The 26018-nt window shown below is 43.8% G+C and overlaps 1 protein-coding gene and 2 long non-coding RNA genes across 5 annotated transcripts in view; 1 reads left to right on the top strand and 2 right to left on the bottom strand.

Moving 5' to 3' along the window:
* Positions 1-333: 333 nt before the first annotated feature.
* LOC143143835 (uncharacterized) lies at positions 334-25937 on the bottom strand. The gene is made up of 3 exons (XR_012991268.1): positions 25805-25937; positions 25420-25542; positions 334-544 (listed from the first exon to the last, which is right to left on the bottom strand). It is a non-coding gene; the product is annotated as an uncharacterized LOC143143835 (long non-coding RNA).
* LOC143143836 (uncharacterized) lies at positions 7446-9962 on the bottom strand. Its single transcript, XR_012991269.1, has 3 exons — positions 9426-9962; positions 8881-9039; positions 7446-8804 (listed from the first exon to the last, which is right to left on the bottom strand). It is a non-coding gene; the product is annotated as an uncharacterized LOC143143836 (long non-coding RNA).
* Positions 8991-26018, top strand: part of Shep (RNA binding motif single stranded interacting protein alan shepard) — a 45403-nt gene continuing 28375 nt past the window's right edge. For 2 of the 3 annotated variants that reach the window (XM_076305570.1, XM_076305569.1), the window contains exon 1: positions 8991-10401. In XM_076305570.1, coding sequence (XP_076161685.1) covers positions 10345-10401 — 57 coding nt within the window. In that variant the 5' untranslated portion in view covers positions 8991-10344. Of the gene's footprint in view, positions 10402-17654; positions 17673-26018 lie in introns of those variants that run through there. The other variant, XM_076305571.1, reaches the window with a different exon arrangement.

The following is a 26018-nucleotide window of genomic DNA, read 5'->3' as shown; positions in this document are numbered from 1 at the left end:
AATACTAGAACTATAGGAATGCGAACACGAATACGGAATGTATTAAATAAACGTTGAGTTTTTCGTTGCTCTTTATCGTTGTTAAAAAATCGAAATAGTATTTTCTAAACGACGAAATTATATCAATAATCAGAAACTACATATAGTTCAATATAGATAACCGAAAATATATGTTATTAAAGAGAGATTCTCTTTCTTTAGTCCATGGTAGATTTATTGATAATGAGAAAAATATTATGCAACAACATTTTAACGTTTGCGATGCATGTATTGAGAAAGTAGAAGAAAATTCCAAAAACTATTTAGCGTTATCTGAAAACACGATAAGATACTCTCGAAGGACTTAGATATAGATTTTCCACGGCAACACGTTGCTAAGGGCTACATGGTTCTTCTTTCGCTACTGCATGGTGCTTCATGGCTCGTCGTGGGTGGCTGCCGTGATGTCCTAATCCCACTAAGTCCCTAGGGGTGAGATCGATACATCCATTTCTCTTTCCCTCATGTTTTCACGGGAGTTAGTACTCGTTGATTTCTACTGGCTCTAAAAAACATAACAAAATGAATTAAATACTTTTTTTATCATGATTGTCTTTTTTTTTTGCGAATAGACAAAAAATGGTAATCGGTATCGATATGATTGAAAATTTTCACCAACCGTGAAAATTATTCCTAAAAATATTAAGCGTGTTCATTGTACTTTCGATAAAAGTGTCCTAAATGTGTACATACGAAACGATAGAAAAGTAAAACGTATCGCTCGATGAAACATAACTGTTTTGTAAAGAGATTCAGAATTTCGCAAAAAGGAAAATATAACGAAATACAGCAGAAACCTCGTGTCGTGTATCAGATCGATAGAATAATTCATTCGAAGATTGTAATACAATTCCGGGCAAGGAATTCGCAGATAAATGGTAGGGTTCGCGCAGACGAAACGCGAGCGAGAAACATGCGCGAGGAAAGGCACGCGAAAGAGAAAGAATTAATCGGTGGTACAAAAAAAAAAAAAAATAATAATTTTCTTTTCGTCGCGCAGAGATTGTTCGAGGATGTCGGATGTTATTTCGAAAAGACGAACCCGATTGTTTCCGAAACGCTGTAAATGAGGGCGCAGCGTGACCCGGATGAATCTATTCGCGGGGACAAAAAAATTAGGACGCGAGCGCGGTGCAAGGCAGATTCACAAAGAATCACGGAGAATTGACAGACCGAAGGCCGTTTCCAAGTTTGATAGACCGTCGATCAGCGATATCAATTTCGACCGTTCCCACCGGTATTAACTTCCACCGTTCGTTTCTGTTTACGTTTTACCGAGCCATTCGCTAGCGCGTGTTCGGGGACTCCCGTGCGTAACTGCTGGGGAAAATGTGGGCTGGGCAGCGCTGTCGGCCGCCGAATCGGAAAAAGAAACAGCAAACAGTCCCGAAGACCCGGTAAATTTCTGACTACTCCCTTGTGCTTTTTCCCTTCAACGTACGTCGAGCAACGTGTCGCGTTCCGGGAATTTAACGCGCGCGCTAACCTCAAAACCTCGTCCATCGATGTCGAGAAATTTTTTTTTCGCAGAAAAACCAGGCGGTCTTCGCCTTGATGGAACAAGAGTGAGAAGTATATACGCGGTACACAGCGCATGTACATACACGCATATACACATACAAATGTATATATATACGGATGTACATACAAATGTATATATATATATACAAATGTATGTATACATACATACAAATTTATATATACATACATACATACATACATACATACATACATACATACATACATACATACATACATACATACATACATACATACATACATACATACATACATACATACATACATACATACATACATACATACATACATACATACATACATACATACATACATACATACATACATACATACATACATACATACATACATACATACATACATACATACATACATACATACATACATACATACATACATACATACATACATACATACATACATACATACATACATACATACATACATACATACATACATACATACATACATACATACATACATACATATATATGTGCGTACACGCGGAAAGGGATGCAGAAAGGACGAGGAGGCTGCGAGGCAGAGGGAAACGGGAAAAGAAGGCGACAGAAAAAGATAAAGGAGGAGGGAGGGACGAAGAGAGGGAGGAGGAGGGACGTCGGAGGGAGGGGGGACGCTTTAGGAGGGCAGGGAGATGCAGAGATAGACAGAGATCGGAGCAAAGGGAGGAAAAGGCAAAATGGTCGGAGAGAGGGTGAGAGAGGGAGAGGAAGGAGAGTAGAGAACTCTGCGCGCCGCAGCGCTACGGGGTGGTTGCCCTCGTCTGCGCTTTGTGGGAAATGCCCGCTCAATAACGCGTAGGTCCTCGTCTGCCCCTTCTCACCCTCGGAGCCATCGCAGCAAGGGCCACTGCCCCAAAAGGCATGGCCACCCGTCGAACAACCCTTATCCTGGTCTCCCTCCTACCCAGAAGACACTCCTCGAGAGAGTCCTCCTCCTCCTTCGGTACGTTTCGTAGCGTCCGAAAAGGATCGAACCTTGTCCCTTATACCGGGGTTCTCTCGTCGTCGCGTTGCCGCAGATAGGGGCCGACCGATCGATCGTACCCTGCATCGATTAATCTTACGATCGGTGGGATTCGTAGGTAGAAACCTGCCGAGGACACACTTGTACGAGGTCACGTGGAAAAGACGCACCGGTGTGTATACACGGGACGGTGACAATCAACAGCGATGAATTAACAGAAACGAGATCGAATTGTTATTAATGAAGACCGCGGGAGAGACACCCAGAGCTGTTCGTGGAACAGCGAAACGGCGACGTCTTGTCACCGTGCGACCGTAGTGACGATATTTCAGATACTTTATTCGTCGCCGACCGAGGTCCAACGAGTCGATATTTCTATTTACGAGGATTCGTTTCTTTTTCTTGTGTTTTTCTTTTCTTTTTTTTTCTTTCTTCTTTATTCGCTACCTCCACCCCTTGCCAAGATGCCCATTTGGGTCGTTTCAGATATTCACGAACGAAAAGACCGGGGAGAGATGTTTAATTTCGTCTTCGCGTTTTAGCTTTTGGGGAAAGTGGTCGATATCAGCCCAGTATTCCGAGGCACCTCACCCTCGTTCCAGGCATGGTGGAACCCCCAAAGATCGTTCGGGCAATGACCCCGAGATTATATATTCCGCCGGTATAGGGTGGTACAGGGTTATTCCCCCTGAATTTGTCCGCGGAACTGTACCTTTTAACGAATCGCATTGAAATCCCGATGCCTCGTGAAAGTACCGCGCACCGTGTCGTTAAATCCGAAAGAAATACGTAAGACCCGGTGACGGGGATACGAAAGAATCTGTGCACGTTTAAGGTCGCGTCCGGTAGCGAAATATTTTATTTCTCTAAACCGCCAGTTTGCATTCGAGTGTCACGATCCCACCGAGGTAACAATAAGATTCGATCAATTTACCCCCGGTATCGGTGTATCGCATCTTTCCGCGTCTCGGAATAATAAAATAATCCACGTTCTCGGTGGATTCGTTTCGTCGCGGTATTCGACGATCCTTCTTGAGTAGGTCTGCACAGAGCTTTGCATAATAACTCTACGTCAAAGGAAGTAAATTGGCATCGGTTATAGTTTTCGTAGCGGCATTTATAAGCCGTACTCGCTACATCCACCACCTACCGGATCAATAAGTGCTCTTCTTGTTCGATAGGAACTGTTCCTTTCCGTACGATCTCCACACTGTAATTAATCCGATACGTTTCGTCGCGTACCGTCGACCCACGTATCCGAAGGAATTTAACCGCCTTTGTTGCAATTGGGGATTACGAAAATTTTTCGCGATAACGCACCGTGTCGCGCAACGTTCCCGTGGTAATTTCGAAATCCGGACGTCTGTCTGGAAATCGTCGAGTAAATTGTGCCCGGAGTTTCTCGCAAACATATATTTAGGGTCGACGTTACAGGGGTGAAAATTGAAAGGGCATTAAATCGACACGCGTCAACATTAACTACGGATTAGTTCGAAACGAACACCGTGGCCTAGGAAACCGTAGACCGTTCGTTTCGACTCGTATTCTGTAAACCTATTCAAAATGCTCGAAATAATTAGGGGATCGCTCTAACGGCTTTATAATTGGGTACGATAGTCGATACAACCCCCAATACGCTATACAAATTGGGCATTCGTTAAAATTGTTATCGAATGTACGGTGTATTCCGTTCGTACCTGATTTTTACTCTAATTGCAACCCTCTGTAATTTGTAATTGCTTTTAAACGGTATATCTCGTTTACCATACCCATTAAGAGGTTAATTATCGTCGCACGAGAAAGTTTCCACTCGATGAAAGTATTACTTCCACCGGTACTCGGAACGAATTATTATTACCGTTATCGAGGACGGAGAAACAAATTTTTCCCTCAACGTACCCGGGAGTTGTTTCGTAACCAATTGCGTAGACGATTCTCGAACCTTTGTAAAATTTCATTTCTCGTTTATCCTTTCGTTAATCGTTCAACGTCTTTTGTATCCGCGCGAGTGTACGAAAGACACACGCCGCTCGTTAAAACCTATCAATAGCGATATACCGGGGATATCAATAGCGAGCGTTAAGGGATTTAACGATCGATGCGTTTATCGCGCATTCGATTGGTCAATGGCAGGACATTTCGGTACGGGGAAAAGTCCGGGAAAGCAGAACCGTATACCTCGGTCGGAATAACTCCGATTCGGATTTTACAGCATGCGTGCAAATAGATGCGTAGATACCGGCCGCTCGTATCTATTTATAACGGCGACGGATCGCGGGGCAATTGACCGCGTGGCCTTGACTTCCTGTTGACCCGAGTGCCCCTAGGGAATTTTGGCGTACCTCGTGGAATTTCTTGCCGCGATATTCGAGAATCTCGTCTAGCGAAATTTTTCTCGATAGCGCGTCTCGCGAACAAAAGAAAAATATACGCGTGGTTGGTCGCGATATTTCTCCCACCACCTCCGTCGCTACCTCTCCCCCCCCCCCCCCTCAATACTCCTCCTCCCGCGCACACGCTTGCACACGTATCGTTGCTCGCATCCGTGTTTGCGCCTACGTCGACGTTGTTTCGAGAAAGAAGAAAAAAAAAAGAAAAAAAAAAGAAAAAGAAAAGAGAAGAAAAAATGCAACGCCGAAATAATTTATGCCAATGTATTTTTCAATCGCCACCGCGATAAATAAAATGTTTGCCCGGCGGTCCGTCCGCGGCGACACGTCGAGGATTTTTTAATCAACATCGATACCGCGGGATCTTTGAAAAATATCACTCCCGGCCTTCCTATCGTAACGATTGACGTGCCCGCGGGTGGCGTGGCATGTTTATAGCGGCCATTTATAACGTTGCCAAAAAATTGATATCGCGGTTCAAAAGTGGCGACTTCGAAATATCTTTTTAGGAGGGTCGCCTACCGGTGATCTATCTATCCCTGGCTCGCTCGCGCGAACACCCGTGATGAGGGGGCGTGCGGGGGTAAGGGAGCGCGGGACGCGTGTGAAATTTCGCGCGAAAAACCATCGGTGAAACCGATTTTCCCCGACATCCGGCCGCGATACGAGACGCGAGGGACGGAACAATGCCGAGTTCTTTGGTCCCTCGACGAAATCGGGCGTATCGATTCTCTCCGCGAATAACTTTGTTTAGCTTACTCTGAGTCTACGTGTTTTTTTTCTGCAATCGGTAGGAAACCTGTTCGTACGAGCAACGGAATGTCTGAGTGGCTGCCGTCCTCTCATCTCCGTGCAATTCCACGCGTAGTAGAACGAGTCGACCAGGTGAGATCGTTCATTCTGCGAGGGACATTTTTGTTTCAGGCTGCGAAGAGGAGGCGCACGAGTGGACGCGACGAAATCGAAGATGGAAAACAACGAGGAGGACAGGAAGGGGCTAGAGAGACAGAGAGAAAGAGAGAGAGGGAGAGAAAGAGGGGAAGGTGGGAGAGAGGGGCGAGGGGAATATGAAAATAAAAAGCCGCGCCTATGCCGACGCAACGGTGTAAATAACCAAAACGGAGTATTGGAAATTAATCCCTAAGCGGGCACGTACAGTCGGCCGGGAATCGAGATTCACTCGAGTCGGTTGCGTTACGATCTAATTCGAAACCGATTGGCTAACGAATATATTAATTGGACGCTGAGGTGAACGAATAAGATTAGAAGGAACACAGGATGGAAGAAAGGAGGCAGAAGGAGACAGATAACTCGTAGGAGGTTGTGGAGGATGTCGAGAAATGAAGGCCAACGGCCTTGACCTTGTCCGTGACTTCGTAGTGAATGAGAGGGAAAGAGAGGGAAAGATACAAGAAAATACATCGGTCAAAACAAAGTGGCCTGCTTTCTTCTTCGTCTCGGTGTCTACGTGGTCGCGACAGGTAAATCCAGGTAAACGGCCAATCGATGTTAACTCTCCGAGACACGGTTGCCGAACGTGCGAAATTATAGAAAATAACCGAAACCGAAATATAGATTGATTGGATGTTCGATTACGGGATGGAATTTATTAACAGTCTCGTACGTGTTACTCGTACGAAGTGGTTTCAATTCTTTGAAAACCGGTGGATCGAAAAATATTCTTATCCACGATATTAAAAAGGGTACTAAGAGATGGGACATTTCTTAACCCACTGTGCCCCAAAGAGTTAATGACTGAGTCCGCCAGGTAACCGTGGCAGCTTCGAAATGGCCTATGGAACGCACAGAGGGAAGACGATTCGGCCAGCGATTGTACGTTTACCGCGGGCAAAGGATCCGCACTGATTCAGTCTCGGGTTGTTTGGATAATGACACAGAGATCTCATTGGACAGGATATACGCGTCATTACAACGGAAGTGTACGTCATTTTACAGCGTGTCGTAAAGGCAGCCACTCTTATCTTTCGGGACTCGGGAAAACATATTTTCGTATTTGTGTACAGTCGAAACTGATTAGTCACGGTATCGATAAAATGTTACTTGCTTGGACAAAAGATCGAGTCCTTTGTATATAACGATCTTGGCGCGACTGAACGTCTTCTCGAATTTGGGATTTTAACAGGGATGAATTATTGGCAAAAATATTTACCGTCTCTTTAACGTAAACGATGCATTTGCGGTCACGTCGTTTACATTTTATTAAAAACGACATTTTAAGCGGTCCCACTCGAAAGATTTATACATTTAGATCGTGTAGTCGTCCGCGACAACCGCGCGATGCGCTTTAAAAGAAAAGATCAATGTACGAGGTTGATGTCTTTAAATTATTTGTAATGTCATACCCTCGTTTTGATAATTAAATTTCACTCCTTATTCATTTGACACCGTTCGTAATTTATCGAAAATGTTGCAAGGTAAGGTTTGCCGGGAAATGGATGACAAAAATAATTGAGATTAACGATGTTACAGTGAAATGATTTATTACTCGTGAAAATCGTACAGACATAACTGAAGAAATAATAATTTATATTTATTTCTGCAGTTCTTTTCAAGGTTTTCATGAAGTACAGGCATATGTTCGGACATCTGTTCGACGTAAAGTCAATATTATGTTACCGAAAGTAGTGTTTTCATAATACTTACCTCTTTGAGACTATAGACGTGCATGATAAGCTTGGTAACAATGTAATTGGAATGCACGCCTACTTTCTTCTGTCTAGTTCCTTATACTGTACGAACTGCTCATAATTTTGCGATACTTTATTTCAATCCGACTTAGCGTGAAACTTATCCGCTCGATTTGCATCGGTAATGTCAAATACTATACAATCTGAACGATGCATTATATAACTTTCTAATTCCTTCTAAAAATAATCGTAAGAAAAGAAAAAGACGGATTTCTTTCCAATGCCCGAAGAGTTAAAAGAAATGGTACGATGAAAGCAGCGATTCCGATTTTCCAATTCCTACGCCATTGGTCGAGAATCTCCGTACGATTGCAAATGTAGAGGGCATCTTTCGTGAGCAATGCACAGCTACGCTCAATACGTGGTAAAAAGAAAAATTTCGAGCGTAACAATATAATGGAGACGATCCCAAAGGTTGCGAGCGGAAGATCGATTTAACGGAATGTGTTCCTGCGCGAACTCGATCGATTTAGATCGAAGATTACGCCGTTTGTCTAACAGCATCCTGTGAATGAGAAATGTCGATGACCGCGAAGAAAATTGCCGAGATTTGCCGTTGAAAAGGGAAAAAAGCGACAGGAAAATCTCGTCTCCTGACCTCGAGGGAGTAGGAGAAGTGAGTGAGGTCGTTCCACGATCGATAACGCGAGTCTCTCGCGAGAAGGTGCGAAAGAACCTCGTCGGGCACCAACGAAAGGGCCGAAAGAATCGATCTCGTCCTATGAAAAGAAAGAGAGAGAGTGAAAGACCTTAATACCTACCGGTTTTTCTTCTTTAACAAACGCTCGCCGAACGAGAAGAGAGACTTCGTACTATCTCAGGTAGATTTCTACATAAGAGGGCATACGGCACACACGTTTATTGCCGCATCGCGAAGGGTCGCGTATACGGGGGTGAGTGTACCACCCGCCACTGTCTGTCGTCCGTTTTCTCTCTCTTCTTTTTTCATTCTCTTCCCTCGTATCGTCCTTCATTTTCGGTCCTCGTTTATCGCACGTCGCTCTTGATCGTGGTCTCCGTCGTGCTAGCCGCTCGTTCATTCGCATGCCTGCCAACTGCGCCACGCCGAAACTCGTCGAGAAAACCGCGGTGATCACGGCCCTCTCTCCTCTGCGTCATTCGTTAGGCAGTAGCTCCCATCCTTGTTGTACGGACCGAAGGGACGTTAGTTATCTCTTTGTCGTACTCGACAAGCTCGTAAGATATCGCTCGCGTACCGTGATACCGTGAGCGTGTGTTGAGTGGCGGTCGTGCAGACAGGTGCGGCCGCCGGAGCCCCACCGTTGGTGGTGGCGCGTACAGCGCCTCCAAGCGGCGACTCTCCTTAGTTTCGGGCAAGATGGGCGAACCTCGCCGGGCAGTAGCTTAGACTCTACCTACAAGACAACACATACACTAAATGTTTCCTAACCACAAGTAACAATTAATTGTACATTTATTTTATTTAAGGGAACACAAACTCTATTTTTGTAACATGCTGTATTAGTAGTGCTCCGTGGAATTTGTACGATAGTAAAAGGTGCGAGCCGCGTGAGATACAACGGAAGAAGACGACGACGGAAAGCACGTAAAGATAGGAAGGTTTCGCGATAGCTGGAAGACCAAGTGTGAAAGAAGAGCAAGAAGTAAGAAGAAACGGTGATCGGAAGGACGTGGAGGGTGAAGGCAAGGACTAAGAAGACAGCGACCGAAACGACGAGGACAACGATAAAGGGTACAATCCCGACGAAGACGGCAACGAGGTGGATAAGGACGATCGTACCGCAACAGTGGCCGCCACTGAGGCTGAAAACGACAGCGAAGTAGGTGATAATCCTCGCGTAGTCTCTCCGCTCGTTGACTCAGCTCGGTGTAGCTAGCTGATTCTCTCGGTGTGGTGCGTGTTTTAATAACGAGTTACGACGTGGAGAAAAGTGTACGACTGATAGTAGTAGTGAAGTGTATAGCCGACACACCCTCTTGACACTCGACATCCGTCTCATATCGCCATCGGTTCAGCTCTCTACCTCCTTCTTTTCTCATCCTTCTCGCTCTTTTCTTTGGTACATTTACGTAGTACACGCGTGTACATTCGGCCACTGCAACAGAAAGCCGCACACACCACGTCCCTCTTTCCTCTGCTCTTCCTCCCGTCTCGACCCCTCGTCTCTCTCCGGGTCGTTCTACCGTCTTCTTCTCTTTCTTTCGTACGGTGTAAAGTGATTTATCGTTGCGCTTGTCGCATCGGATTTCGTCGGTGTTAAAACCATACCGACCGGCTATCGTGTCCCTTTGCGTTCGTAACCATACGTACCGTACTTCGTCCTAGCTCTACCCCCTCCCGACAACCCCCCCCTCGTTTTACGAAGCGTCTCACCCACACCTATTCATCCTCTCTCTCTTTATTCCTCGCTCTTTTTCTGCCTCCGCTCCACCCCGGTTTATCGGCCGATCGGAGTGCAAATTCGTTCGTGACCGTGCTGTGTGGGTTCTGCATCTAACCAGTGTCGGGAGATACGAAAAACACGGCTGACGCCGCTCTCTTGGCAACGCCAGACCAAAAGCCAGCAACGACGTATAAGTACGATTAGAGAAGCGAGAGAAAGAGAAAGAGAGAGAGAGAGAGAGACACTTTACCGTAGTAATAGGACCGACGGCACGGTATCGTTTCGTTTGGCGCCACGAGCGATAACACCGCTAATATGTCCGTGAGAATGGAAAACGTAGCCGCGCCGAGGAAGCTCAACTATAAAATGATGGTGAGTACAAGAATGCAATGTTTTCTGTCATTTATTTCATATTTCGAATTCGATTAATCGTACTGGTCACATCACGCGTTCAACGCTCATGCTGTCGAGAGCGTGCGTGCATAGTTACTTGTGTATACACGCTCTTGGAAAACGGAGCATTACCATGGGGGCGGCCGATGGCCACGAACCTTGCGGAACCGGCGTAGTTTGACAGTTTGCCGCGGGGCGTCTGCTGCCCCACCCAGTCTCCTCTTTCTCTCCCCCACTTTAACCTCTCTCGACCGTCTTCGCGTATCCCTTATTCTTTCTTCCTTCCTTCCTTCTTTCGTGCATTTATCACATTGTTTCGAGAATTTGGTTTAAGTAATTTAAGACACATGTCGCTTTGATTTTTCCGATTTCTTTTCATTTTATGCACAAATTGTTTAAATTTTAACTTCACGGTGTTTAAATATCAGTAGAAGACGAGATCGTACCAGAGGCTTTGCATGTTCGAATAAGTAACGGATGGTGAATGTGATTGATCGAAACATTACTATGAACTGGTCATTGGCAGCTCATTAATGGTATTTATTAAAATATACGGATTCAAAGTTATACCGTTTGAGTAGTGCCTAAAAAGTTTTAACTTAATTGATACATTAAATGGGAGGTACAGGACCACATGGCCAATGCAATCATGAAGATTACATTCGATAAAATTTCATATATCTTCGTAATATTTAACTGTATAAAGGTACAATTTTCAGTCTTTTAAGTAACACAATATTTAATATCTTTTTGTGTGACATGTATAGAGATGTTTGGTAATTGTAACTAAGTGTCTTTCATAACGAAAAATGAAAGTACTTAAAAGTGTGTATCTTGTTTTAAGACGGCGATAAAAACGACACTTTTCAACACTTTATTCAAAAAAATTAAATTTTTCGATCTCGTGTTTGTGAAAACAGGTTCTTATTTTCATACCTACGGTCCTGGCATTCTGCGCAGACTCTTGCCGTCTCTTCCTGTTCTCTGCCTACTTTCAATTGCTACGCTTTTCGTAGAATAATTCATATTAATATTTGTTTCTTCTCTATTTCTCTGTACTAAATAACTCATATTCAATAAACGTCATTTAACGATGGTAAGAAGTACGAAGTTCTCGACAAGAGATATTAGTTACTTTTCGATCGATTACTCGATCGACAACTGTGTTATACCGATGAAAGTATAAAATGAATTTTTGCAATGACAGATATTTTCTATTTAAAAAAAATGTTATCTACCTCTGGTTCACAAATAGTTGTATTTTTTAACCACGAACTTGAATATATATGTATGTGATAAAGTATTTGACCCATGTTTAGTGCGTTATCGTCGAAATATTATCATCAATATTTAACAGAGTCTCGTAGCTTATTCTAATATTTAGTTGCTTGTGAAAGCGACGTAGAGCCACTATCCGGAAGCATTCTTAATCTGCACATTGAAATTCGACCTAACGCTCGTCAGTGTAGCCAACTTCATCGCGTGCTTGTCATGATGTGCAATGACATTTTTGTAGTTTTTTTTTTTTACGGCACATTAATATTCTTGAACACGTTTTCGGTTTATGATGTAAATCATAAAATGTTTTAAAAAGACACGAAGAACTTCTGAACATACCGAGAATTACAGTTTCTCTTTCTTTTTTTTTACTTAAAATTTGTAACGATCAAAATGTTGGGTATAGTCGCAAGATATTGTTTTGTTATGGACAATATTGGTAATTCACTATTTCTTACTCTTCTGAAGTCTGATTATTATTAATATAGTCACTGGAAAGGTTATCGCACGGTAAATGTGTTCAAACGGATTGACGTGCAAACAGCTGTTCTTTTCAGTGTTGCCAACTGGAAGTTCGACCGAATTCGTGCGTCCATTCCTTAAATTTCGTAACACGTATCGTGTTAATAGTTTTCTGCCGAAATTTTACAAAATTATCAAACTTTTCTATATTAAAGATACATTTTAAAAACTAATTTCATTAACAAAGAACGGAAATATTGAAATCGTAAATGATGTTATATTTTGTTGCAACATTAAGTTCAAGAAATCGCCGGATTAACAAATGTTATAAACATGTTGCTAAACCAATGAAATCGTGGAGGTCAGTTCGTAGTAACCATCATTTATTGTTTCCGTACTTTGAACTCGGCAATCTGAAGTGTTTAATCAACAAATCAAATATTTTATCAAGATTGTGGAATCGTATCTGTAACATATTTACGCTCGACGATCTCTGCATCGTACTATCATTTTACTATTTGCATTATTTTACTCACAGCATCATTTTACTATCTGCACTTTTTGGTTACGTATTGGAATAAAAATTTTGTAAACAATTCGTCGATAATTGAGAGATATATTTTTATGAAAATTAAAAGCACATACAAAACGGTGGAATTTGCATATACTTTATTCCAGATATTATGAAAATAATAATCGAATAGTGTGCCAAGTATCGCAACCATGTATAATTAATTTAACTGTTTAATTGATCGGTCAAGTTTTCGTAGTCGCTTTGTATTGTCGGACTATCGACATTTCCAAGAACCAGAGCCATTCGCGTAACTCGAGACTCGAACCTTTTTCGCTCGCATAATCGAGTTACTATTATTCGAAATACTCGACAAGCGTGTACTTGTCACGACTTTTTCCGAATATTCGGGCAACTCTTCCAAGAACTTCGGACCTCTACGACCGAGCAGTTTATCAAAACGCTAAAGCTTATAAACTTGGCGCGTATTATTAATGAGCTTCGCGTAACTTATCGATATCTAGTGCAAAGCTGCTGTCCGATGCAAGCTGAGTATAAAATTTATAGAGTATACGTTCGCGTGCCTTTACATTGCCGGTTTCAGCGGGTGTAAAAGTTGTTCCCATGTATCTCACACTCGGCTACAACCTGATCGGACGTTGCTGCGTTTAATGTATATCAATCAGGTGTAAAACATTTCGTGCGTGATACGCACGAGATTCGCGCTATTTTTCCAAACAGTTTTTTTCGTTAAATATTCAGTTGATTAAAAAATTCAAATCGTTCGAAAAGAAGAGCGTACCTTCGTACACTCGGTAAACCTTAATCGATTTTAACGCGTTTAAACGATTCATAAAAAAAAAAAAAATTTTGTTACTTCATTTTATACAAAATTAATCTCGATTAATATTTCCCCGAAAGCTCGCAAAGATTCGGGGAAAGCGTTCACATGGAAATTCCCGCGTAACGAAAAATCCACGATACGTCGAACTCGCTCGATAGTCGTTTCGTTGAAGAAATTCACGCGGAAAACAAACCGCCTGCGACACGGACGTATCCCGTAGATAAGACGACGCGTTCTTCGTCTTCGGTCGCGAAATCGATCTGTAGTGAAAAGCACGACGCGCACGTGACCGTGCAAGTTTACGATGCCTTTTGTGCTCTAGCATCGCGAAGAGATACCCGCCGATCGTAAAATAACTAATAATAGGTGGTGATCGTGCAGTTCCAGCGAGCGTTGAACGCAATGATCGCACCGCGTCGTATCGTGTTGCGGGATTGCCTCTAACTGTAATTAAATACCGAATCGAAAATATATTATCTTCCACGGGGTGGTGATCGCATTCCTTCGAGCTACGCGATTTTTCTTATCGTCTTTCGTAATATCGTTCGCCTCGTTGTTCCCCCGAAGAGAGAACAGTTTCATGCGCACAGGTTCGCTTCTTAAACGGATAGTGGCCGCTTAGCGTGCGCGCGCGTTCGACCGATTGACGTTGTGAATTCATAACAATAATTGGACCGATTTGTTTCAATCGTGATTACATATACGAGCCGGTCTCCTTGTAACTGCAGCCGCTATATGGACGATCGCCGAGGATAGATTGTTTACAACAATGCTCGTTCTGCCGGCGATCTTCCGAGCCACAGATTCCGCTTTGTTTCGTACGCGCAACGAGCCGTTGTCATTGCTCGCAAATACAATGGAATAACAATAGTCGAGTAAATAAAATATACAGCCACGGATAGGAACACCGGTGGTTTCTGTGCGAGATTATCCCCGCAGACAGAGATTTCAAACTTGTCGTCCAAATTGTTTTTTAAACGTAGCCGTATACAATTTTTCTTACATCGGGCCTTATCGTTTGTTTTACGATGCATCGTACGATAACGAAACAAACGAAATGCACTTTCGGTCGATCGTTAATCGTTCGCCGTAGATAGTCCGGTGAATATCGGCGATACGTAAGTTTCGTTATTGTTCTCGACTTGGATCGAACGATTGATTCGAAAGCTTCGTTTGGATTCACGAACTTCGAAAGAGATCGAAAACAATTTCGAGTTACTTGGGAAGCTTTTTTGTGGATTCGCGAACGTCGAAAGAGATCGAAAACAATTTCGAGCTATTTGGGTTTTTTTTTTTGTAGATTCACGAACGTTTGAAATCGTTAACGAAGTTCGAGTCGCGAGTTTCGTGAATTTGAAATCCATCCTAAAATTTGTAGCAATTTTTGGCTAGAAAATTCCCGTTTTGTAATGGAGAGGCAGAGATTGGAATTTTTAACGCGGAAAATGAGGGTTGTTCGATTTGTAGGTTGTTAAGAGGTGGAGGCGGAGGCGGAGGCGTCGACGATGCAACCGAGTAGAATAAAGGGAGAGAGAGAGAGGGGGGGGGAGAGAGAAAGGTAGAGTGAGCGAGTAGGAAGAACGAGGAGCCGAAGAGAGGAAGGATTAGGGTAGGGTGAAGAGAGAATAGACGCAGCAAGGATATCGATTATTTGCGGTTGCAGCGACTGCAAGGCTCTCCCTTCGTCGACGAGGACGAACACCCGGAAATCTCGACGATACACCGAACCGAGATTAATCTCATTTTTACCTTCCGGTTTTGGAATACTTCTCAATCGAGTTACGCGAACGAGGGGTTCGATGCTCGGAGGGGAAAAGAAGGTAGAAAAACGTAATCCGACTACCACGATCAAAGATTCTTCCTTTTCGTTACGGTAACTTCTTCGATGTTCCCCCAATCGATACGTTTATCGAATTCTCCGATGGGCATTCCCCGAAATGATAGATAACCCAACGAAATCGTTGGATCGGGTTTCCCCGTTTCGTGTTTCATTTTATTGGTTTGTTCCACAAGTCGTTTCGTTTTCCAAAATTGAGAATATATAATTTAATAAAATACGTTTATACACTCTAAAAAAATCGTGTTTCGTTTTCATCAAAAAAAAAAAAAAAAAAAAAATAACGAAATGACTTCCCGAACAACCTAATATCATTTTTCACGGTTCCGTATATTTTTGCGACGGTTTTCAATATCGCAAATCAATCGGTAGAATTTTTCAATCCCCAAGGAGGACGAGTTGAGTCGATATATTGTTTCGAATACCATACTTTTCGATGAAAAGTTCCTATCGGTTTCGTCGCTCGACGAAAAATAAAACAGAAACTCGTCCTCGTGTCTATACAAAATCTCGCGTCTTTCACGGTCTTTTGATACGTAAATCTATCGGAAACGATCGAGTTGGCTCGTCTTATTCGCCCGTTCGCAATGCAACGGCGCAAGTTCGCGAGTTACGAAATTCTCGTGAAAGAAGAAACGACGATAACAGTCGACGACTGAACGGTTACCGTGGCTGGTAACAATATTTCGAATTTTCCTACGATGGTCGCGTTCGCGTCGATTACGTGCGCGACGATAGTCGAAAAGAAAAAGTATCGCGCGGAGCGAGCGAGCGTCGCGGGCGTTTGTCGGTATCTTTGTCGGCGTCGCAGCCACGATCCTTTACCATTTGTCTCAATTCGCGTCCCGTTCCTTAGGGGCAAGCCAATCTCGTTATTACGCAATTACGGTAATTCCTGCACCGGTCATAACTGCCGAAGCAATACGGCTAATCGTCCCCGGGAAACGCGTTGCACGAGCCACGGAACAAGAGGAGCGCATAAAATCGAACGCGCATACAAGCCGGGGCCTTGATTTATCGGCGGTAGGAGAACATTCTTTTCCGAGGAATCGAAGGATGCATATCTCCCGATGAGATTGTATCTTCATCGATGCCCAAAGGGGACGGTCGCGCGCGGGTGCGCGTTGCTTGGGAAACATCGAACGTTGCTTTTTACGGTTAAATTGTTTGATTACCTTCGTTACTCGTTTTAATGCCACCGATGTATCACTTACGTCTGACATTTTCCGAAGGATCCCGGCACACCTCCGTATGTTCCGAGTTTATTCAACGGGGAATCATTTTCTTCCTTTCGAGGTTCAATGTTTGCTCGCAGGGTTCAGGTTGCCGTTTCTTGCGTCGTGCCACGGTTTAGCGACTGAACGATTACGCTCGGTCGAACGAGTCCCCGACGAGTCGGGAGAAACGTTCGCTCTCTAGTTTCGGAATCGGCGATAATTGTTGCGAAGTAATCGACCTTACAGATAGTTCACTCGCACCTCTGTCGATTCTACGCTGGAAACGATTTACATCGGCGTGATTTTACTAAAATTGATCATTCAAGCGTTCCCGAATAATAATCGAAACACCGACTCTTCGATCACTCGTTCGCTTTTCTCGTATGTTGTGAAACGAGATCGTTGAACGAGTGATCGAAGGGTCGGTGTTTCGATTATTATTATTTACGCTTGAACGATAAATTTTAGTAAAATAACGCCGATGTAAATTGTTTCCGGCGTAGAATCTAGGTGAAGTTGAAGATATTCTTTTTTTTTGTTGTTGTTGTTGTTGTCGATTTAATTAAATTTTCTTCTAGTGTAATTTCCGTGAAAGTGTACGCGTACGACCAATATTTGCAAACAAGCTATCGCGTTTTATCTCGTAAAAATATGAAAGGAATCGTCGTATTATATATACGATGACCCGATAAAACCGAGGGTCATAAAGTTCTTCGATTCGTGGAGAGTGTCTTCTTCGCGAGAAGCGAACCGGTGCATTCATGCGTCGACATGGTTTGTGTGAATCTAATATTGAATTTATACTCCGGAATTCTTTGATTGGCTCGGTGCCAAAGTTATATAATTACGACCCTGCGGACGTTTGATATTGTTCCATTAAATATCTGTGGCAAAAGACTCTGTCCCGTGAAATTAATGTGTGTACTTACCGGCCGTGATTTATTTAATTTTCGGTTCACGGTCCTCGGTCCAAAGTTTTTCATTTCGAACATTTTTCGCGCGACCGCACGTAGCACCGAGGACAGGCCACAGTGACTTCGTTAATCCGAACCAAACAATTGTGGAATTCGATCAATTCCGGGGAGAAGATCAAATGTCATGGTTGGTTGAAAATATTACAATACCGGGCCTTCAACGCGACGATACTCTTACCGTGATGAAGTAGTCTTAAAAAAAAAAATTAGTTAGTACGAGGTCGTCAAAAAAAATAAAAGTTTAGGCATATGTAGTGTTTACAAACACGGAGAAAAAATATTCGGTTAACTCGTACGAGGTCGTCTTGAAAAAAAATAAAAACAATTTAGCAATAGTGTCCATAAACGCGGAGGAAAAATATTCGGTTAACGTTCGATTGGCTCGTACGAGGTCGTCTTAAAAAAAAATAAAATAAAAACAATTTAGGGATACGTAGTGTTCACAAGCACGGAGAAAAAATATTCGGTTAACGTTCGGTTGGCTCGTACGAGGTCGTCTTAAAAAAAAAGAAATATAATAAAAACAATTTAGGGATACGTAGTGTTCACAAACACGGTGAAAAAATAATCGATTAACACGGTTGCGCGAATCGATCCAATAGTATTAGCGACTTGTTTCCGTTTACTCGTAAAAATGTTACAAGCGAAAGAAGGCCATTATACATATTGTATAATACCGCGTATAATATATGATAATAAAAGATTCTATGAAAACAATCGCTGAAATTGAAGTACAATAGATAATGAAGGAGTGACGTAACTAGTGATAATCTTTTTTCTCTCGGAACAGAGACAAGTATTTTTCCTGCTGTACTTGGTCTAACATTCCATGCTTTTAATATCTCGCGCGATAATATTCGTACGATCAGATTTTTCTTTCGACCGATATAAAAAAAGTTACACGTGTCTCTTGTAAGTAACGTTTCTGAATATTGTCGCGGGCACTTGATGAATTCGATCGAGAATTTTGCGTAAAAAGAAAAAAAGAAAAAAAAGGAAAGAAAAGGTACCTCTTTCAATTCTCGCGGTATCGCGCCTACTTCGAAACGATGAACGACCGGTAGAGAAAAGAAACGAATGGAATCTGATAAAGACGCGCGCAGAGTGCAAAGGAAAGTGCTAAGGTAGAGGAATTCATCGACCTTGACGTGTATCTGCTGTCGGAAATGAGTCACTCGACGACGATCTGTGCGTTTGCTCTTTATGCCAACAGTGTGTCATTCCAGCACGTCCTTTGTATGCTCTGATTTGCGTTCAGCAAAGCGAATTATCTCTCGACCACCTTCGTGCGTATCAATCTCCGTAAATACGTAGCTTTTCGGTTTTTATCGAACGTCCAGTAACACGATGCACCGACGAAACGAGATCGATACGGTCCCGATGAAACGGTGCGCGTGATCGTGCAATTAGGTAATTCGAAAGGCGAAAAATTGACGCGAAAAAATCTCGGTAAATAGTACACGATCTATCGATATCGGTAACGTTCGTGCTTGGGTCTTCTGAACAACCTCGGATCGAGAAGAATAATTCAAACCGTTCAGGTGGATGACCGTCGCAACCAATCAGATATGATTCCTTGGAATCGCGATACGAGACTTCTTGACGCCATTTTACCACTCGGCGTGTGTGTGTTTTTTTTTTTTTACAGTTACACGATTTGTAGTGCCCATGGCTATTATCGCCCTCGAGATAACGTTCGTCAGCCGCGACAACGGAATCTGAAAGTGTTCGACTAAATTGCTAATTCCGTGCCGAGCGGTTCGCACGTTTTGCGACAACTCGACCAATATTATCCTTATAATATACCGTAAAAATTCGCAATTTAACACCAACGAACGTTGGTTTCACCGCGAGTAACTCACCTAACGTTCGTTCGAGCGGTAATCGTTTACGAATCGAACGTTACGGTAGGGTCGAGCGATTAAAACTCGATAATATGAAAAACCGGGGAAAACATTCACCGTCCAATGTCTGATAAGACCGAACGGTGATAACGAGAGGGAAAGTCGGAAACAACGAGTCAATCAACGGAATGAATCACCGTGAGGAGACCGGACACGAGTCGGAGATTCATTTGTTGGCGTACCGCTCGCATTTAGCGCTCTATGCGGACCGTTAGAGAAAAGTGGTTGGAACCGAACGTAAGGTACACCTACACGGGCGGCGCAACGATCTTTGTCGTTCCGCGCTGCTCGAGTGCGTTTCGCGCGGCACGGTCGCCGTGAACAAATTTTATTAAACGGACAACGGTACTGGTTGTCCGCCGTGGAGTCAAGGTCGCGAGACGTCCCCCGTCCTTGGAAATTTTCGTACGTTCGAAAGTGAGCTTCTCGCGAACCTACTCGACGAAACCTCCTCTCGTAGGCCCGTTTCGCTTCGCGGTATGAAATTCCAAATTTTAAAATGGACCGATTCCGTCGCGAGACCCAATATGCTCGTTTCGTTTCGTTTCGTTTCGATCAATATTTTCCGAAACGAAAATATTTCGTATAGATTCCGCCGGATCGCGTATCGCGTCACGATCGATCCTAGAGAAAATAGACGATTCGGAGGTTGCGTCGTTTCGAGAGTTATTATCGATGTCTCGATGGGTTATCAAGGTCATCGGTATCGTTTTTTTTTAAACACCGTTGAACCAACGCGAATAACGTTGGGGGCGAGTTCAACGGTTACGCGCGCGCTGTTCTAAGTTTTGAGAAGTTTGGAGAATAAAACGCGTCTCGAGGTTTAAGGGTTGTACAAATGTCAAGGTTTGACGTGTACCGTGCAATGTGTCAGATTCCCTCGTCGTACTCGTAAATTTCCAGCTCGGTGTCGCTACACGGTGTCCGTTTAACGGTGTCCTCCCGTTCCAGGTGCGCAGAGATGCTAACCGGTGGTTAAAAATCACGATTCGCGCGTTCCTTCGTTCGTTCGGCGAGGGATCGTTTCTTCTAACAAGATCCCCCGGTGGCGGTCGACTATCGGCACGCGACAGAGCGAAGGAAACATAATAGGGCCGTAAAAGTGTCGCGAGATCTTGATACATCGAATAAAGGAAATACCTCTTGAAAATATCGTGTTCGACTCACCGGTTGACCTTGACGCGGTAGCCAGAACCCGGAAGCTACCTTGACGTTCGCACCTGCACTTTGAAGAGCTTGTACGTGGCCCGTGGCTAGAAAATTAATCGAATCTAATCCGGTTACCGGATGCGGGCGCGATTATCGATGCAACCTGCGCGATTTACGTACAACGTTCGTTCCGATTCCGTTTCTGCCGTTCCGCGATGTACAATCGACTCGACCCGCGGAAGCTAGACGGATCGGGGACCGTTGGTATCGTTGCTCGATATCGATGTACCTAAGGTTTCTGTCGTCGCGCTAAGCGCATTAATCGTTCCGCCTCGGATCGATTAAGTCGAAAATAAAGCAACCGCCGACCAAAGCCACCGGTCGTGTGTTTCCCAACCCGCGGACCTTTTTGCGAAGCAACGAATAATTGCGCAATATATTTCTCGCGCGGTTGGATTTTTCCTAACCTTTTTCTTTCTCACCTGTCCGACGTGGCCGAGCCCGTTTCACTTCGCGGTATTAAATTCCAAATTTAAATCGCACCGATTCTATCGCGAGACCCAATTGCATGAAATTAAAGAGTTCTTTGCTTGTTCTCGCCTTCACGGCTTATTAGACATTTTTGGAAAGTAATCACGGTGTTTCACTGGTATGTCGCAATTACCGCGAGCGTTTGGGTTCCGCTCGCGCGGAGACCATCAATAATCGTTAGGTTTACGAACGCGTTGACCTTTCGGTATTTGTAACCGCGTTTCGTATACGGTGTCTCGCGATAATTAACTCGGAGTGACCGATAGATGATAAACGATCTTAAGAGCCAACAGATGTCCGAAATCGTTTGCTGGCATAGGGTACCGCGTACGCGGTACGTACGTGTTCACCGAATGTCTTGATCGCGGATGTAGTAGCAGCAGCAGCATCGTTTAAGAACGGCGGAGGATAATGCATCGACCGGCTGGCAAGTTCAAGGAAAACGGTAACACCGGGTCCATTTATCGAACAGGAGGAACAATAATGGATCTTCGAATTTTTCGTACGCGAGTCTCGCGCGAACTACGCGATACACCGCGACCAGGGAACGGTCTGGCGCATATCTTTCGCGGACGATCTCATTGTTTCATGAGGTAAGGACACGGAAGCACGCGATGCCAGCTAATAATACTCGCCGTCGGCCTAAACTCGGCTAAAGGGTGTCAGACTCGGGGCGACCAGGCAACCGGCCAGCCCTCTCTCTATTTTCTTCTCCCCTCTTCTCTCTCGCTGGCTTCTACCGGTGGTACCCGGTGCATCTTCTTCCGTTGGATGACACGCCTCGATACAAAATATTCCAAGCGACAGGTCGAATACTCCCACCGAATATCGCTCGCCGTCTCTCAAAACAATCGCTACTCCTTCGAGACGAGTCGACGACTCCCTCATCCTCCTCCTTCTCGATATAAGTACCAACGTACACTTGGAACAACTTCTCGATCGCGAAGAGTTTGCTTACCGATTTCCGAGACATCGACCTCTCCTCTTGCCGTCCTGATGTAAGAATTGAACGACCACTTGGTCCGGTCACCGGTTTCTCGAAATAATTGATACTCCTCGGAATTGTGTCGATGAGAATTAATTGCGAGAAATTTCGAACGACAGAGCTCTGTCTTAGAAGCGATTGTTTTTCGAGGCATCTTTCGCAAATTTGGCAAAATTTATCGAATTCTCGAACGTTAATTCTTTCACTTTGTATCGGTGAAAATTTGAAACTCGAACCCTCTCTGTCCCGATTTAAAAAGAATTCGAATTTCAAGTGGTTAGATGGTTCGAGATAAACGAAATCGTCGTATAATTGTATGCATAGAACGCGGCTGACGATCAAACGTTAAAACTTTATCTCGTTCGTTCTCTCTGTTTTCAACTCGCTGTATATGTTTCTCGTTTGCTCTTCCCGTTTCTTGCTCATTCTCTGATACAAACATAGTCGAGTCTCCCGTCGAGGAGAGATAAGAGCAATCAAATTTCGTCTACCTGTCCCACGAGCTTTTACAGCCCCGAGCAACAACTCGAAAGGCTTCAACCGCAAAACGAATGCACCCATCGCGAAAGCTGAAACGGCAACGGGAGTATCACCTACCGTTCGAAAGATCGAGAGTCGGGAATACGACGGTGTTGTCGATCAATTCTTTTTCTTCTTGCACGCAAAAAGAGAGGTCGAACGTCTCGGTGGATTCGAGTCAACCTTCGACCTTGTCGATGAGTATCTCTCGCTCGAGTTGGTTTTCGGGGGGACTTCGAGACAAAGGATACTTCCAGGCGAGCTCCTTTCACCGGTTTTCGAACGATATTCGTTTCATTTCTCTCCTCATTCGGACAACTTTTAAGGAAACGGGCTCCTTCTGTTTAGGTAGGGCAGGCAGATTACTCGCCATTCGAGATGGTAAAAGGTCATTGGTTGACGGTACTTGGAAAAAGACGGGGAAATTATTGGTTGCCGGAATGTCAGAGTCCATCGTCGGATTCCAACTGCGAGAAAAGGTGAATTCTGAAGTAGGAAAGTCGCAAACTTTAGGCAAATGATATTGCACGCCGCAGAGTCGAGGTTCGCTCGTTCGACGCCAAGGAGAGATCCATGTCCTGGAGGCCCGTATGTAGGTCAGCCTGACGATATTGATGACGAGCGATTAACTGACCATCTGCTTCGTACGAGTTGAATAAAACCTGATTTTGTCGTGGTTTCTACGCTGATAAATTATTTCCCCGCGTCGCCAATACTCCATCGTGGATGAAACTTCGTCATTATGGTTTCGATAAAATACCTGTCCGGTACGTTGCTCGAAGTAATTATGAGACTTCTTTGGAGAATGAATGAACCGCCAATGACGAAAGACATATGTCCATTTAATCGAGTAACATTTTTGCCACGTATACGCACGTAACCCATAGTACGAGGAGCTATTAAAATACCGAATACTTTTCCGTAGGATTACATCGGTTGGCCTTCTAATTATTTCGAACAGACCGTTTGCACGTAATGCGGCTAATTCGAAAGAACGATACCCTCGATTTCATCCGTACAATGAATTGTAGTCCTGAATGAGTTCGGTGGGTGGGTCAGTATCCCCGAACTATTTTTTCAATGGTCGTATCCGATTGGTTGTGGCGTGTGTCTACCTGATATTATGTACTCGTCGATCGTGTGCGCCTCTGAGTCCTCAGTCTGTCGTTGAACTTTGGGTACAGTGTGGGAACGTTGAACCGCCACGGATAGTGGATTAAAAATTTTATTTTATCGGGGAACTTTTACATCGTTTCTGCGGTTTGCAGTTTAATAACCAATTAGACCAACGTTCACGTAAGTACACTCTCCAGTGTTGTATATTTTTATCAAATTTGAGCTAGAATCAGGGGAACAATGTTTCGTTCCGAGTAGTTGATTGATTAATTCCAACATTTTACGCATTTAGTTATGTCAAATGTCGTGATGTCCCGTTGATAGTATTATAGATTTCTACAAATATAGTTGAAATTGCTAGGAAGAGTTTATCACAAAAATATTCCGAGACCGAAATAATTTCGATTTTGTGTAGTGTTATATCGACGTTGGAGAATTATTGTATATTATATTATAAGAAACAAGAATTATAGTATAAATAAAAACAATAATCTTTAAATAAAAACCGTTCTTTTTGTTTTATAAATTTAATTTGTCTAGTGTCTGTATATTTTCGCGACAGACTAGACAAAACAATAGTTAAAGCGCTTCGAGGGGATACGGCAAACTTTTTTTTTCCATGTGGGATCATGACCTCTCTTTACATGACACTGTAGCCTCAAAAATAGCAAAAGCAACGACCTGAATCAACGAAGGTCGTACAAGGACATTTTGCTGGTCAGCTTCAAGTGTACCCGAGGAATCTTCAAAACCAATCTATTCTACGACTCTCCTACAAAGAGAAACATATTCGACGTTCTGAGCATGCTATTGGGTAAAGAATCTCGCCTTCCCTTTCTGCGAGCATTGAAAAATGATGACAATAACCCGCACTTCTCCCGAAAATGAGCGAAACTCGTTGGAAAAGAGTTACTTCGTGCGCGGGCCCCGATCCGACTGCAGTCGCCGACTTTGAGGTTAGAATGTCGCGTTCGCGCACGCGTCGTCGATTATTGCCGGTGCTCAGGTCCCAGCCGTGCTCGCGTGAACGTAATAATTCAAGACCCGCGGCAGAACTTGGTCCCGGTCGGAATAGAATGATTGATCGATCGCATACCGCGAAAACGTAACGCCGTGCGTACACGCATGCCGACGATTAAGCAGAAAGTATTGTGTATCGTTAACGCGCTGGGGATTTTCACTCGGCCGACGAACCGCGCGCTATAAATCGCGTGCAATTCTTTGGCCGGGGCTTGGATGCGCGCGTTTCGAGGGATGAGTGCCACGGCGTACGCGAGAACTTTATGGGCGGTGAAGTAGCGCATGCGCGCCACGGTTTTGCTAACAAGGGAACTCCGCAAGGGTATATCGCTTCCAAAAATGGCCAATAAGGACTTGTCCGTTGCGAACCAAGTAGAGGAATTAAGTCCCTAATTTAAATATAATTATTCAGAACGTTCTCGACCTTCAGCGTTTGGATCATCTTCGGATTAGAAAAAGAATATTCAGTGCCGCCACTAGAGATTGCGGGGCCCTTTACTTCTACTCCACTATAATTAAACAGTTTTTAAATGTTGGCCGCCATAGTGTACAATAAATATGTATATAATCCGAGTTTCTCCGGTGTTAAGAACGGTACTGAGAATATTTAAAATTATGTTAAAAAAACAAAATAGCTATAAATTTTATACCAAATATATAGAAAAGTTCCTTTCTTTTTGATATCTTAAAATTGAAATCCATCTTCGGGTAGACATCCATCTCCGGAGAGGTGCCCCAACGATGAGAATCGATTTCCGCAATTCTTATTCGCTCTGAAATACCAACCAGCGAAGAATTTGTTATACCCGGTGTGTTAATCGTACGAAGAGTGTTGTAGTTTCGCTCTTAATCGACTATTAATTGCATTCTGCGGATAGTATTGAAATTCGACGCCTAGAATAGCCGTCGTCGCTCGGCCATTTTTAACGTTACGAGGCAGCCTCAACGACGACTCGCGTACTCGTTTTCTCCCGCACGTGGTGCGTGCCGTGCTCGTGACATATCATCGGAACATGTTTCGTTCCAGAGACTTACGTGTTAATCCCGCGCGGCACATCGATCGCGTTATATTCGGTCCATTCGTTGTTAAACTTTGACTCGGTTGCAATTGACTCGCGTCTCGCCGTAGATTCGACTCGGTCGCGATCGATCCCGCGATAAAGGCTCGTCTTCGCGCCCGATTTGTATCGTTCGATGTACTACCGGGGACGTCGTAATGCAACATTCTGATACCGCGCGGAATGACGTT

This window comes from Ptiloglossa arizonensis, chromosome 2 (assembly GCF_051014685.1).
Source record: "Ptiloglossa arizonensis isolate GNS036 chromosome 2, iyPtiAriz1_principal, whole genome shotgun sequence".
NCBI lineage: Eukaryota > Metazoa > Arthropoda > Insecta > Hymenoptera > Colletidae > Ptiloglossa > Ptiloglossa arizonensis.
This window is presented reverse-complemented; position numbering and strand designations above follow the sequence as displayed.